The 12,501-nt window shown below is 36.1% G+C and overlaps 3 protein-coding genes across 3 annotated transcripts; all 3 read right to left on the bottom strand.

The window, feature by feature from the left end:
* Window positions 1-1,256: 1,256 nt before the first annotated feature.
* Window positions 1,257-2,201, bottom strand: LOC137108212 (olfactory receptor 1M1-like). Its single transcript, XM_067492575.1, has one exon. The coding sequence runs from the start codon at window positions 2,199-2,201 to the stop codon at window positions 1,257-1,259; it is 945 nt and encodes a 314-aa protein (XP_067348676.1).
* A 4,221-nt stretch (window positions 2,202-6,422) lies between these two features.
* On the bottom strand, window positions 6,423-7,403 carry LOC137108213 (olfactory receptor 2AT4-like). The gene has a single exon (XM_067492576.1). The coding sequence runs from the start codon at window positions 7,389-7,391 to the stop codon at window positions 6,423-6,425; it is 969 nt and encodes a 322-aa protein (XP_067348677.1). The 5' UTR covers window positions 7,392-7,403.
* Window positions 7,404-10,162: 2,759 nt separating this feature from the next.
* On the bottom strand, window positions 10,163-11,146 carry LOC137108214 (olfactory receptor 2AT4-like). The gene has a single exon (XM_067492577.1). It carries the CDS (start codon window positions 11,144-11,146, stop codon window positions 10,163-10,165), a length of 984 nt encoding a protein of 327 aa, XP_067348678.1.
* Between the last annotated feature and the right edge of the window lie 1,355 nt (window positions 11,147-12,501).

The raw sequence follows: 12,501 nt of genomic DNA on the forward strand, positions 1-12,501 counted from the left end.
TTTGATGTAATAGTGTGGTTGTCTGGGTTTATAAGCCGTGACTGCTGACCTTTTGTTAAGATGACTTAGACTGTAGCTCATTTGGTAAGCCGTCCCTCTGTCGTCAACGGGCCACAGAGTCAGTAGTTCAATCCCCGGTCCCAGCTACATGTAAAAGACAAGACACTGAACCCCGGTGGACCAGCCATTGCCATCGGTGTGTGTGTGTGTGTGTGTGTGTGTGAATGGTAATCAACATTGTAAAGATGCCTGGACCATTTTATTAGCAGGGCTACACACATACTGAAGTCATGGTAAAATAATGCTTTGGATTAAAGCACAATATAAGTGGCCATTTACCATTTAAACAACAGCTGGTATCAAGTCTAGTATCCCAATGGCAGATAGCAGAACAAGTGTTTTATATAATGGATGAATGGCTGACTTTATTAGCAGGGCTACACACATAAGTCATGATGAAATAATGTAATAATAATATGTAATAACGTAAAAATAAAGTAATGATAATTACAGTTTCTTCAAATGCATCAGAAAACCGCTGTGAATAGTCATTTATTTAACTGGTCCCTTTACGACACAACCATAAAGAAGACAAATATCTTTAATAAAAATATAGATGTTATATAACTTCATTGCAGCTTTAGTTAGTATATTGTTTCTGCATTAATGCACGAATGAAATATTGTTAGTTCATAAACTTTATTATTATTATTAGATACATTTTTTTATTCTTCCACCAATATTTTTGCTTGTTCCCATCTGTCCTCTTTGAAAAGCCTTTTTTTTAGAAGCCTCACAGTCATGATTTAAATTTACAGAATAAATCTTTAACATTCCTTGTTGACTTTTTCAGGCTCCTTCTCCGTGTTATTTACTGACAAAACTATTTTTAGGTATTTGCTTGCATGATCACTCTAATGCTCCTCCCTCTATAGATACTTAACAAATGAGGTTTGCTGCTACCTCATCAGCTGTCTTTACATTGTGGAACATAAAAATTAGACTGCACCTGGTCCTCACCTGACAATGACCATGAAACAGGTAAAATACTGCAGAAAAAATAACAGTGCAGATTTGAAAACTTCAATTACTTTCCTTTGAAGGAATTAGTTCGCTTTTACAAAAGCCAACATCTTGTTTTGTTATTGTGCCAACTGTACAACTCAAAAGTCATTTGCTGCTGCACTCTCTGCAAAAGCATTTGTGGCCTAAAGTCTCTCTAAATATTTTCTTTTATGTCTTTCTTTTTTATTTTTCTATTTGAAGGGCCAAATAGATCTGTTTCTGATCTCTTTGGTTTTCAAAGAATATACAATAGGATTGACACAGGGTGGTATGCAAGAGGCCAGAGACAGGCTCAGCACCCGTTGGTCTGGATCAATGATTTTCAGATAAAACTCAATAGAAAAAATGACAATGAGAGGAATGTAAAATACAGCAACAATAATGAGATGTTCAACACAAGTGGCCAAAGCTTTAACTCGACTATCTACAGATTTCATCCTGAACACGGTCACCAGTATGCTGATGTAAGACAGAACAATGAAGGCAAAGGGTCCCGCAAGAAGCAAACTAGTAAGCACAGAGGCCACGGACCACTGCAATGTGTAGTCATTACAGGCGAGTCTAAACACAGGTGCATAGTCACAGAAATAACTGAATACATTTAGAGAGTTGCAAAAAGACAGTCGAGTCATTATACCTACTGCAAAAGCACTGATGCTCAAAGCAAAACACCAAGTCAGGCCGATAATAAAAGACATTCTTCGCAGTGTGTTGATTGAGTTCTGATGCAGAGGGAAAACAATTGCAATCAGCCTGTCATAGGCAAGTACAGCAAGTGCAAATGACTCCAAAGTCACACAAACAAAATAAACAAACATTTGTACCAGGCATGAATTGAATGGAACAAAGTTATCCTTAAGAAGGAACATTTTTATCATACTGGGAATAGTACACGTGTTTAGAATCACGTCAATTACTGCAAGATTAACCACAGCCAAAAATTTTGGAGTGTGTAAACAACGATTAAATGTGATTGTGTAAATCACTAAACTATTGAACAGCACTGTAACCACATAGACAGACGATAGAAATATGAAGTAGACACTGATGAAGGGAAGTGTCTGAAACCCAATAATATAAAAACCCGGAGGATGAATTATGACAGAATCGTTAAGGACATTCTTCAGAAAAGACATACTTGGACTCTACTGGCTGTGTCTTGCCCCGTTGTAGCCCTGAAATCAGACCAAATGACATGACTACACATGGAGCTAAAGACTGCATATGCACTGCATTTATATCATTACAATGGTTTCATTTAATCATGTATACATTTCCTCTGAGTCAGTAAACTAAGTTTACCTGATTACCTTGTTAACAATGGCCCCGAGCGATGCTGACTCCAAAAGCAGCATGTAAACAACTGCTTGTCTGATTCCTGGACACTCAAATTTATACTTGTGTTATTGATCTCCAGAGATAAACCTTCCTGCTGATAATCAGAAAGCTGTAACCTTTTAATGATAATCATCTATGGAGAACTGGGTTTGACATTTTTAAAACATTTGTGAACTCAAAAGAAATCTACATACATAATTTGGGGCAAAATGTTTTGGTGCTAACGGGTTTAATTTGTGATACAATCACCAGAGAATTCTGGTTCATGACATTATTCTTAATTAAGCATGTATGTGTTTGAACTTCAGACTAATCAGTGGTAAATGAACTAAATGTTACGGGTAAAATAACACCCACAACACTATTTCAAATCAAAATGAGGAGTAGAGTTGCTAATGGTGACTCCTGGCACTATGATAAATAAGTGAAGCAGCTGATAAAGTAAAAACTTTGTGGTGTGAAGGCCCGAGGAATGAAACTGTTCCTGTGCTTGGTGGTTTGGCAGGTCTGTAGCACTTCCTGGCTTTAGATATGTACTAGTCCTTGAGTGGTGTGGGCAGGTGAGGACCAGTGACAAGCTCACAGAAGGCCGCAAAAGGTTAAGGCAACAATGTGATGATATGAAGTCTAATAGCTACAAAATTACATTTCTACGTGTTCTTTTAACTTCAAAACTGTGTTCTTCACTTTGTAAAATGTCTTTTTAGATTAAAATTACTTCTTTTAGTTGTTCTTCACCCAGCACTCTATCTTCTGAGGTGACTTGAATTCAAGTGGTCAGAATTTTCTAATTGCCATAACAAGTGTTGGGATCATTACTCAAAAAATTTTATATAGTGCTTGTTGCTCTGTTCAAAATTAATAATTCTTGTTACTCTCGGTAAAATGTAATTCGTTACATTACTCATTATGTTACTTTGAGTTAACAGGGGAAATGGGAAACATTTCATCCATTACATATGAAGCTTAAAGCTTCGTTCTTGCATGATGTAGCTGTTTCTATTGTTCTCCTAACCTTAGCCTGGAATCTTTTGTAATCAATAAAGTTCTGAAAACTGTTAGTTCAACATTTTAAAAAACTTTATTTCGAGAGTTAACTTCTTTATCACAGTCCTTTGTTCCCCATTGCATCTTCTTTTGCTTACTTCCTAACTTTGAAATGGATTGCTTTCTTGCTTCTAGAATGGGTGTCTTCAACATTGTTTCCCCTGATCAACTTTTACGAAATGAAAATGACAGCGAGCCACTCGTGTTTTGTAACACTGATTCTCGTAGCTTATATTAACCCAAACTGATAAGTGATTGGATATACGTGTAAGTTGATTTGCTGCGTCACCACTCAAATGTGACTAATCAAGTTTTCAAATGTATGTAGGATTAATAGAGCTATACTAATAGAGCTTACTAGATTGACCTTACTGCCTAAGTTGATTAGCTTTACATTACATAATCGTGGTCCAGCAGAGGAGCATAGTTGGCAGCTTCCAGTCTTATATACAAAGAGGAGACTGTTTCCTCTGCAGCTATATGTTTACTTGCCCTTGTGAAGACATTTTCCCTTTTCTGTGGTGTTTAATGGTTCTTAAATTTATGTTTATCCCTCACCAGTGGAACACCCTGACATACTACAGTGTTTATTCATTTGAAATCAGTGACAAAGACATAACCACTAGAAAACATCTTCTGATGCAAACATTTATTTAAATGAATGTAATACACACGTTACTTTATTATATTAAATGCCATGAGGTGACTATGTTGTGAATTGGCATGATAGAAATAAAGTTGAATTGGATGGAATTCAGAGCTCCCTCCCAAAATTGCAAACACATTGGTAGACCACATAGTACTGACATAAACCCCTATGTTATATAAAAATATATAGCAGAACGCATTATTAGACTACGTGTGAATGTTTAAAAGAGTATAGGATAAATATCTAATTTAGTAGAGCAAGGTTTACTGGATTATGTTTTGCTGTAGTTCAGTTGGTAAGGCAGTCGTCCACATGTGGAAGTGTCTCTGGGCAAGACACTGAACCCCCACTCCCATCTCTAGCTGTGCACTGCCGGTCCAAGCCCTGTTGAAATTGGGGGAGGGTTGCGGGGCATCCGGTGTAAAAAGTGTGCCAAATCAACATATCGACAAATGACCTGCTGTGGTGACCTTGAACTCATGGGATGAGCCGACAGGAGGAAAAACACTGGAATATGTTACTATGTAACATATACTATAAACAAGATCATTTAGATAAGTGTTAATTTGAAAAAAAAAAGTAGGTCATTCATTGTTAGTCAAAAAGGATAGAAAACATCTGCTAATGCAGAAAAAATAAATTAAACCTTTCATTCAGTGGCTATTGTGATTTCCTATGTTTTTAATAGTGATGTTGTTGACATAGTTTAGGATACAGTTTGCACTTTAAACCCACTAGAGGGCAGGTAATCATTATAAAGGTTCTCTAGTCTATGTCCTCCATCAAGGAAGAACTGTTTCAATAATGTTCTGAGAAAACTTCCACTGGTAAAACCATTCTGTCACGTGACATTTTCTTCACAAGTTCTCACCCAAAAATAAGACACCATCAATTAAAAAAAAAGTCAGGCCCTAATCAAGTAATATATTAAGAGATTTTATTTTGTCTCATCATATTCATTACACACACTTAGCAATACAAGTCAGGAATATGGATGCAGTTGGACATACTTAATAATATTACGGTTTCTTTGTTTTTATTTCAACAAAGAACATTTGCCTCACAGCTTCTCCTAGATCTGAGGATAGACAATCAGACAAAGCCTCCTTTCCATCACCCAAAAGGGAGCAGGGAGAACGTTTGTCTTGACTAAATTAAAATAATATGAATTTATTTTAGCTGCTAAATGTGAGCACTTTCATCTTGCATCCTAATAGTGACATGAAAACATCACGTTTTGAAGGAGTTTGCTGTAAATATACTTATTATGGACACGACTCTCATAGCAATATGGCCGTTTATGTGCAACAAATTCTGGAGTTTTTTATTGTTGTATGTTGCTGTAATTATTCCGCGTCAGCAATAAAATAAATGGCTGTTAATGTTTCTTAAAGTTACATGAACGGCCTTCATTATATATCAATAAATACAGAAAAGACTGTACACTTGTATTATACTTATTTCTTTAGATTTTGTAATTAATTCTTTTTAAAACATTTAAAAACTGTGAGGACTTTCTAAACCATTAGAGAACTTTAGGAATAATAGGATGATTTGTCTTGCACCATGCCATGTTCCCTGAGGATCTATGTAGCATTAAACCCACTGAGCATAAACAAAATAGTTCTAATGAGCTTATTATGTGACGCTATTATAGAGAATTCTGTTTGACGACCTATCATTTAACAAATAAATGAGTTTGAACTTCAGATTAATTAATCTCACTTGGACCAATTAATTAGTTCAGTTGGTGTGATAGTGCAGCCTGTGTATAGAAGGGGTTTGGTTTAAGTGCAAAGAGTTAGGCTATTTAAAGTAATCGAGTTTTTTGATAAAGTCACAACTTTCTTGTTGTTTATACAGCACTGGAATAGACTGACAAGCAGCAGTATCTATCTGTTGTCAGTCAGTGGGCCTGCTAAAAACATTTAGAAACCAAGAGCTGATAAACGAATTAATGAATTAACCTTATTATTTATGGGCTACTATAACATTTTATTTAACATGATGATTTTTACATTCACCAAATGTTTTAGTTTAGTTCATTGTTTCACTCTGTTCCAAACTATTAATTCACTATTAACTAAACAATTTCAACCTATACACCACATTTATTTCAGGTAGAAAACACTACCTACAACACTAAAAACTTTCAATAGTTATTTTATTAAGTGTTAATCAAAGTTTGTTGACCAATAGATTTTGCAATCTTAAAATCTATAGTTTACTAACTTAATATATACACAAATAAATAGCAACCATTTTTGCTGCCATATGCAAGCAAACAAGCATCTATGGTCTAAACTCTCAAGCATTTTGTCCTTCATTGGTCTATTTCAATTTTATGTGTTTTCACCATTGCAAAAGCTCTGATTTTGATCTCTTTGGTTTTCAAAGAATACACAATAGGATTGATGCAGGGTGGTATGCAAGAAGCCAGAGAAAGACTGAGCACCCGCTGGTCTGGGTCAATGTTTCTCAGATAGAACCCAATAGAAAAAATGGTAAAAAGAGGAACGTAAAAAACGGCAACAAGAATCAGATGCTCAACACAAGTGGCCAATGCTTTAACTCGACTATCCAAGGATTTCATCCTGAACACAGTCGTTAAGATGATGATGTAAGACAGAAAAATAAAAGCAAAGGGTCCTGCAAGAAGCAAACTAGTAAGCACAGAGGCCACGGACCACTGCAATGTGTAGTCATTACAGGCGAGTCTAAACACAGGTGCATAGTCACAGAAATAACTGAATACATTTAGAGAGTTGCAAAAAGACAGTCGAGTCATTATACTTACTGCAAAAGCAATGATGCTCACAGCAACACACCAAGTCAGGCTGATAATACAAGACATTCTTCGCAGTGTGTTGATTGAGTGTTGATGGAGGGGGAAACATATTGCAATCAGCCTGTCATAAGCAAGTACAGCAAGTGCAAATGACTCCAATGTCACAAAAGCATAGTAAAAAAACATTTGTATCAAACATAAGTTAAATGGAACAAAGTTATCCTTAAGGAGAAATATTTTTATCATACCGGGAATAGTAGATGTGCTTAGGATCACGTCAATTACTGCAAGATTAAGCACAGCCAAAAATTTTGGAGTGTGCAAACAATGATTAAATATAATTATATAAATCACAGAACAATTGAAAAAGACTGTGACCACATAGACAAATGCTAGAAATATGAAGTAGACACTGATGACGGGAAGTGTCTGAAATGCTATGATATAAAAACCTGGAGGACGAACGATGACAGAATCATTCAGAGCTGTCTGCAGAAAAGACATAGTTTGACTCCACAGGCTGTGTCAGGCTGAAACTAGTTAAGATGCTGACTTCAAAGACAGCATGCAAAAGACCTCATGTCTTACTCTTAGACAGCATATGATATACTTTCCTCACTGGTCTCCAGAGATTAACCTTCCTGTTGATACTAAGACAGGTACAATTGTTTAATGAGGTTCATTTTCTTCAACTGTTAAATAAACATTACAGGGAAATAAGAGAATAATGTTACTCACTATAATGACGTTAGCTGTACTTAGCACTGAAGCAGATTGAAATTCTGAAAACTTAGTTAAAAACTAAAGTGCATTTTCCAACAAAATATTTACTTCTGGCTTTTGAGTTTTCTTGTTTGGAGTTGAGAGGCTAAGAATAAGGCTCTCAAATGATTTCTAACTATGTTTAGGTCTAGGGTTAATTGTTAAGCTTGAGTGGTAGATTTGCTGCTAAACCTCCACGTCTTTGCTTCTATGACTGGCGGAGTGGACTTATTTAGACTGATACGTTCCATCTGCTGCAGCCGGGTTTCAGTAAGACAAGATAAATCAGTTTGATGGTCACTTATCAAGTCATTTACTAACAGAAATATACACGAGAAAGATCAAATATTTATTAGGCCACATTTAATTGTTTTGAGCCTTTCTTCTGTGGGAGTAGTTGTCTTAATATTAGGTTCTAATGATTGCGTTAATTTTTGATTCATGTCATTTAGGTGGTTCAGGAGCAGACAAAGTCTCTATGAGGACTTCTCTAGGGGTGTCCTTGTGTTTTCACAGTTTATGGTTTTGCCAAGAGCTTCAAACTAAACGGTTTAGTTTGCTCTGATGTACAGGGGTCTTGAGGGGTTGGCCCATTTTTATAGGGAGCCATTTCAACCACTGTCCCTTATGACTTTATTTTCAGGGGAAACACAATAAAAGAGGAAGCACTTAGAAATGAGGAGCAGATGTTTATACTATGATTTCGAATTGGGCCATAATGTACGACGTGGAGCAGCAGACTTCAAACCGTACAACAACTTCTGAAGTGAAGGCTCTGCAGCAGGAGGTCAACAGAAATCAAACTTTCATATTTAGTAGCTTTAATGATGAATAAAGAGACAGACACACATAAAGATGCATGGATCCATATTACTCGTTTTTTGGGCACTAAATCTAGAGAAGGTAACAGAACTGATGCATCTAAAAAAAGTCTGATTTTAAAAATGAGTAACCACTGTATACAACAGATAAAGAGAACTGTCTCTATATCCAAACACAAAAGAGAGATGCTTGTCTTCTGGAGCACAGAGTCGAGTTGTCCAGGGTCAGGAGAGGTCAGGACACTCACACTCTTGGTGTGGCTGAGGAAGGAGTGGTGCACTTCGTTTCATGGTTTTGTGATGTGATTTGAAATGGTAGTGTAGTATTTATTAATTTTAAATGACCAGAATAGTTACAAACAGAGAATTTTTTTCAATAAATATTATTAATGATATTAATATATATATATGAATTCTAAAACATAGAACTGTAAAATTCAAGCAAACTCCATAACCAATAGCTTTGCACAAATGTGACAAAACTCAAATGTGTGTGTAGATTAAATTCTAATTATTTCCAAAACAATAAAACACTGGTGAATGTCTGAATCTTTGCAAAAAAAGGTAAATAAATGTGTAAAAAAATATGTAAATAAAAACAGCATAAGTGGCTTTTAAAAAGAAATTGGTTCTTAACACTAACAGTGATTAGTGAGTGAGGTCCAACACATCCATCATCAAAACAATAATTTCAACAAAATAAAGATGGTTTATTGAACAATGTCTCCATTGATTCTGTTTTCCTCACAATACTGCATGTGATCTAGCAAACATAAATGTCACATTGTAAACAGCATGTTGTCTAAACAGCTTTAGATGAAGTTAACATCTGTTCAGAGATTTCATACAAACTGATGTGGCTGATTTGTCTTAAATCCCCCTCAATATAACGAGGCAGACACTCATATTTCCATTCTGTAGTTTGTGTCTTCTCTTGTGCACTGCATAAAAAAGTGTAATGAATTATTACACTTTCTGTGATTATTTATATCTAACTTGGTATAGCAATTTTTACAAAATGTAATGCATTACATTATTATGCCACACCATTAACAAGGACCTTTATATAGCTGTAAATGTGAGAACATACTGTCGGTCAGTCAGTGGATTTGTTATTAACAGAACAGGTAAGAAAGAGCTGCTAATGCAGAATATAACACAGAGAGAAACCAGCATTGTCATATTAAGATCAATCACTGTACAGTTTGCACTAAGTTTAAACCCACTACAAGGCAGACGGTCATCATAAAACCATTCTCTAGTCCATGTCCTCCTTTGTGGAAGCATACACTGTCTCAACATACACTTTAAACAAATAGTTATGGCCAAAACTTTTAAACGTGCTTTTCTGTATTGGTTTGTGTTGATTTTATTTTTTCTTACTAGTGCCAAAGCTCTAGTTCAGATCTCTTTGGTTGATACAAGGTGGTATGCAAGGGGCCAGAGACAGGAGCAGAAAACTCAGGTCTTAGTGTATTTGTTGCACATAAAATGAAATTGAAAAAATGACAATGAGAGGAATGTAAAACACAGCAACAATAATTAGATGCTCGACACAAGTGGCCAAAGATTTGACATGAATATCTAAAGATTTCAAAATCTATACATTACTTCCACACCTGATATATACACAAATAAATAGAAACAATTTAGCTGCTATATGCTCCAAACAAGCATCTATGGTCTAAACTCTCAAACATTTGTCCTTTGTTGGTCTTCTCCAATTTTATGTGTTTTCATCATTGCAAAAGCTCTGATTTTGATCTCTTTGGTTTTCAAAGAATACACAATAGGATTGATGCAGGGTGGTATGCAAGAAGCCAGAGAAAGACTGAGCACCCGCTGGTCTGGGTCAATGTTTCTCAGATAGAACCCAATAGAAAAAATGGTAATAACAGGAATGTAAAAAACGGCAACAAGAATCAGATGCTCAACACAAGTGGCCAATGCTTTAACTCGACTATCCAAGGATTTCATCCTGAACACAGTCGTTAAGATGATGACGTAAGACAGAAAAATAAAAGTAAAGGGTCCTGCAAGAAGCAAACTAGTAAGTACAGAGGCCAAAGACAACTGCAATGTGTAGTCATTACAGGCGAGTCTAAACACAGGTGCATAGTCACAGAAATAACTGAATACATTTAGAGAGTTGCAAAAAGACAGTCGAGTCATTATACTTACTGCAAAAGCAATGATGCTCACAGCAACACACCAAGTCAGGCTAATAATACAAGACATTCTTCGCAGTGTGTTGATTGAGTGTTGATGGAGGGGGAAACATATTGCAATCAGCCTGTCATAGGCAAGTACAGCAAGTGCAAATGACTCCAACGTCCCAAAAGCATAGTAAAAAAACATTTGTACCAAACATAAGTTAAATGGAACAAAGTTATCCTTAAGGAGAAATATTTTTATCATACCGGGAATCGTAGATGTGTTTAGGATCACGTCAATTACTGCAAGATTAAGCACAGCCAAAAATTTTGGAGTGTGCAAACAATGATTAAATATAATTATATAAATCACCAAGCAATTAAACATGACTGTAACCACATAGACAAATGCTAGAAATATGAAGTAGACACTGATGACGGGCAGTGTTTGAAATGCTATGATATAAAAACCTGGAGGACGAACGATGACAGAATCATTCAGAGCTGTCTGCAGAAAAGACATAGTTTGACTCCACAAGCTGCGTCAGGCTGAAACTAGTTAGGATGCTGACTTCAAAGGCAGCATGCAAAAGACCTCATGTCTTACTCTTAGACAGCATATGATATACTTTCCTCACTGGTCTCCAGAGATTAGCCTTCCTGTTGATACTAAGAGAGGTACAATTGTTTAATGAGGCTCTTTTTTTTCAACTGTTAAATAAACATTACAGGGAAATAAGAGAATAATGTTACTCACTATAATGACGTTAGCTGTATTTAGCACTGAAGCAGATTGAAATTCTGAAAACTCAGATAAAAATAAAATGCATTTTCCAACAAAACATTTACTTCTGGCTTTTTGAGGCTCTTAAATGATTTCTAACTATGTTTAGGTCTAGGGGTAATTGTTAAGCTTGAGTGGTAGATTTGCTGCTAAACCTCTATGTCTTTGTTTCTATGACTGACGGAGTGGACTTATTTAGACTATGTTCCTTCTGCTGCAGCCGGGTTTCAGTAAGACAAAATAAATCAGTTTGATGGTCACTTATCAAGTCATTTACTAACAGAAATATAAACGAGAAAGATCAAATACTTATTAGGCCACGTTTAATTGTTTTTAGGCTTTGTTCTGTGGGAGTAGTTGTCTTAATATTAGGTTATAATGATTGCGTTAATTTTTGATTCATGTCATTTAGGTGGTTCAGGAGCAGACAAAGTCTCTATGAGGACTTCTCTAGGGGTGTCCTCGTGTTTTCACAGTTTATGGTTTTGCCAAGAGCTTCAAACTAAACGGTTCAGTTGGCGCTGATGTACAGGGGTCTTGAGGGGTTGGCCCATTTTTATAGGGAGGCATTTAAACCACTGTCCCTTATTACTTTATTTTAAAGGGGAAACACAATAAAAGAGGAAGCACTTAAAAATGAGGGGCAGACGTTTATACTATGATATGGAATTGAGCCATAATTTATGACGTGGAGCAGCAAATTCAAACCGCACAACAACTTTTGAAGTGAAGGCTCTGCAGCACGAGGTCAACAGAAATCAAATTGTCATATTTAGTAGCTTTAATGATGAATAAAGAGACACACACACATAAAGATGCATGGATCACTATTACTCATTTTCTGGCCACTAAATATAGAGAAGGTCATAAAAACGTCTTCTTTTCCTTTCGGTTGTTCCCTTTCAGGGGTCGCCACAACGAATCATGTGCCTCCATCTAACCCTGTCCTCTGCATCCTTCTCACTCACACCAACTAACTTCACGTCCTCCCTCACTACATCCATAAATCTCCTCTTTGGTCTTCCTCTAAACCTCCAGCCTGGCAGCTCCAATCTCAGCATCCTTCTACCGATATATTCACAATTTCTTCGCTG

The sequence above is a fragment of the Channa argus genome, chromosome 22, assembly GCF_033026475.1.
Source record: "Channa argus isolate prfri chromosome 22, Channa argus male v1.0, whole genome shotgun sequence".
NCBI lineage: Eukaryota > Metazoa > Chordata > Actinopteri > Anabantiformes > Channidae > Channa > Channa argus.

Excerpts from the sequence above, each read along its gene's own strand:
- LOC137108212 (XM_067492575.1), bottom strand. The coding sequence starts at position 2,201 with ATGTCTTTTCTGAAGAATGTCCTTAACGATTCTGTCATAATTCATCCT.
- LOC137108213 (XM_067492576.1), bottom strand. The coding sequence starts at position 7,391 with ATGTCTTTTCTGCAGACAGCTCTGAATGATTCTGTCATCGTTCGTCCT.
- LOC137108214 (XM_067492577.1), bottom strand. The coding sequence starts at position 11,146 with ATGTCTTTTCTGCAGACAGCTCTGAATGATTCTGTCATCGTTCGTCCT.